Raw genomic sequence first — 1,417 nt, 5'->3', positions numbered from 1 at the left:
TCTAAAGGATTTGACACGTGAAAATTAGATTAAATTCGTATTATTTAAAAAACCTTAAGATTTAGGTATTGTAAACCTTATTAAAACAGACACTTATTTTGTTCAGCAAATCCAAAAATGCAATAATATGCAGGACATTCCATTTAAAAAAACACAACTTTGATACCTTTAGAGCTTTTGGGACACCCTGTACATTACAAAAATATGTTTAAAATGCGCGTTCGATAGGCGCCGGACAATTCATAAAATAATACTTTTTAAAAATTAGACGGTTTAGCCGCAGGCTTCCGTGCCGTATAGCGTCAATAACCCTGTATACCTTCCCTAGTTCCTAACTTTTACGCTGTGCAATTTTTACAGAGAAACATCCATTCCCGGATCAAACCGACATGCTGCGCAGAGAGTTGGATAACCGTTTCTTAGCTTCGCAGGATCGGGGACTAGGAGTGGCTCCTCCGCCGTACTTGCGCACTGAGATGCATCAACATCAGCATCACCACACTCATGTGCATCAACACACCACGTCTCTTCTGCCTCCGCCTGGAGCTTCTGCGCTCTTTTCATCTCAGATGGTGAGCAGTTGCTTTTGGTCAAACCATTCAATTTTACATGCAGGTGTTGCGTGAGATGAATTTGCTTAACACCATTTTCTTTTAAATTCAGCCGTTATCTCCCATCGACAGGCTGGCTAGAAGAACTCAGAGCAGTGTGAGTATATCGTTGGGAATTAGGGCTAAACCTACAATTAAGTCAATAAGGAACCTTTAACTAGACGGTCTTCAAATACCTACATAAAGTGCATGTTAGATCAATTTTAAAGGGTCTTTAAGCGGTTTTTTGGAAACTGATCGTTACAGCGCGATTAAAAATAAGACGAAATAGATCAATGTTTAAGGTAAAACCTTAATATTTTTCGCCGATTCAAAATCGTTCTGTGGTGGTAATATTAGGACAAAATTTAGGTAGTACAGGTATTTATATCTGCTACAATAACGCCCTGCCCGGACATTAGTTTTGTACATTTAAATGAGCGAAAGAATGTGATTTAGTCGCTTCCACTAATGGATTTTTGGATATTAACAATTTGCATGTTCATCTTTTTCCAGTTTAAAGATATTCCGAAACTAGGCGGGGTCGATTCACCGTTTTACCGGCAAGGTTTGGGTGTGCCTGGATATCCAGGGTACAACCCGGGACTAATGGGACATCCAGGGTTGGCGACGGGTCCCACTCCGTTTGCCCCACCTAACCATCTGCCGACATTCCAACCGAAGGTAAGTTGTGTTGTTTTCTAGACAAACATGCATTTGGCAGGACTATTTCTAAGAAGAGTGTGTGAAGGTTTCACCCATAATCGTACGTATTCACGTGAATGTTGCCCGTTAACTTTGCCTAAGTTTTCAAGTTGGTACTCACC

The 1,417-nt window shown here is 40.6% G+C and overlaps 1 protein-coding gene across 1 annotated transcript in view; it reads left to right on the top strand.

Annotated features, from left to right (window-relative positions):
- Nucleotides 1-1,417, top strand: part of LOC109544467 (autism susceptibility gene 2 protein) — a gene marked incomplete at its 3' end in the record, with an annotated part of 83,333 nt that overhangs the window by 79,715 nt on the left and 2,201 nt on the right. Inside the window, exons 7-9 of the mRNA XM_048664263.1 lie at nt 344-572; nt 664-708; nt 1,107-1,274. Of these exons, the coding sequence (XP_048520220.1) occupies nt 344-572; nt 664-708; nt 1,107-1,274 (442 nt within the window). The remainder of the gene's footprint in view (nt 1-343; nt 573-663; nt 709-1,106; nt 1,275-1,417) is intronic.

The sequence above is a fragment of the Dendroctonus ponderosae genome, unplaced genomic scaffold, assembly GCF_020466585.1.
Source record: "Dendroctonus ponderosae isolate FM_Combo_2020 unplaced genomic scaffold, Dpon_F_20191213v2 Dpon_F_20191213_2, whole genome shotgun sequence".
NCBI classification, from domain to species: domain Eukaryota; kingdom Metazoa; phylum Arthropoda; class Insecta; order Coleoptera; family Curculionidae; genus Dendroctonus; species Dendroctonus ponderosae.
The sequence above is the reverse complement of the archived record's forward strand: the minus strand, read 5'-3'. Positions and strand labels throughout refer to the sequence as shown.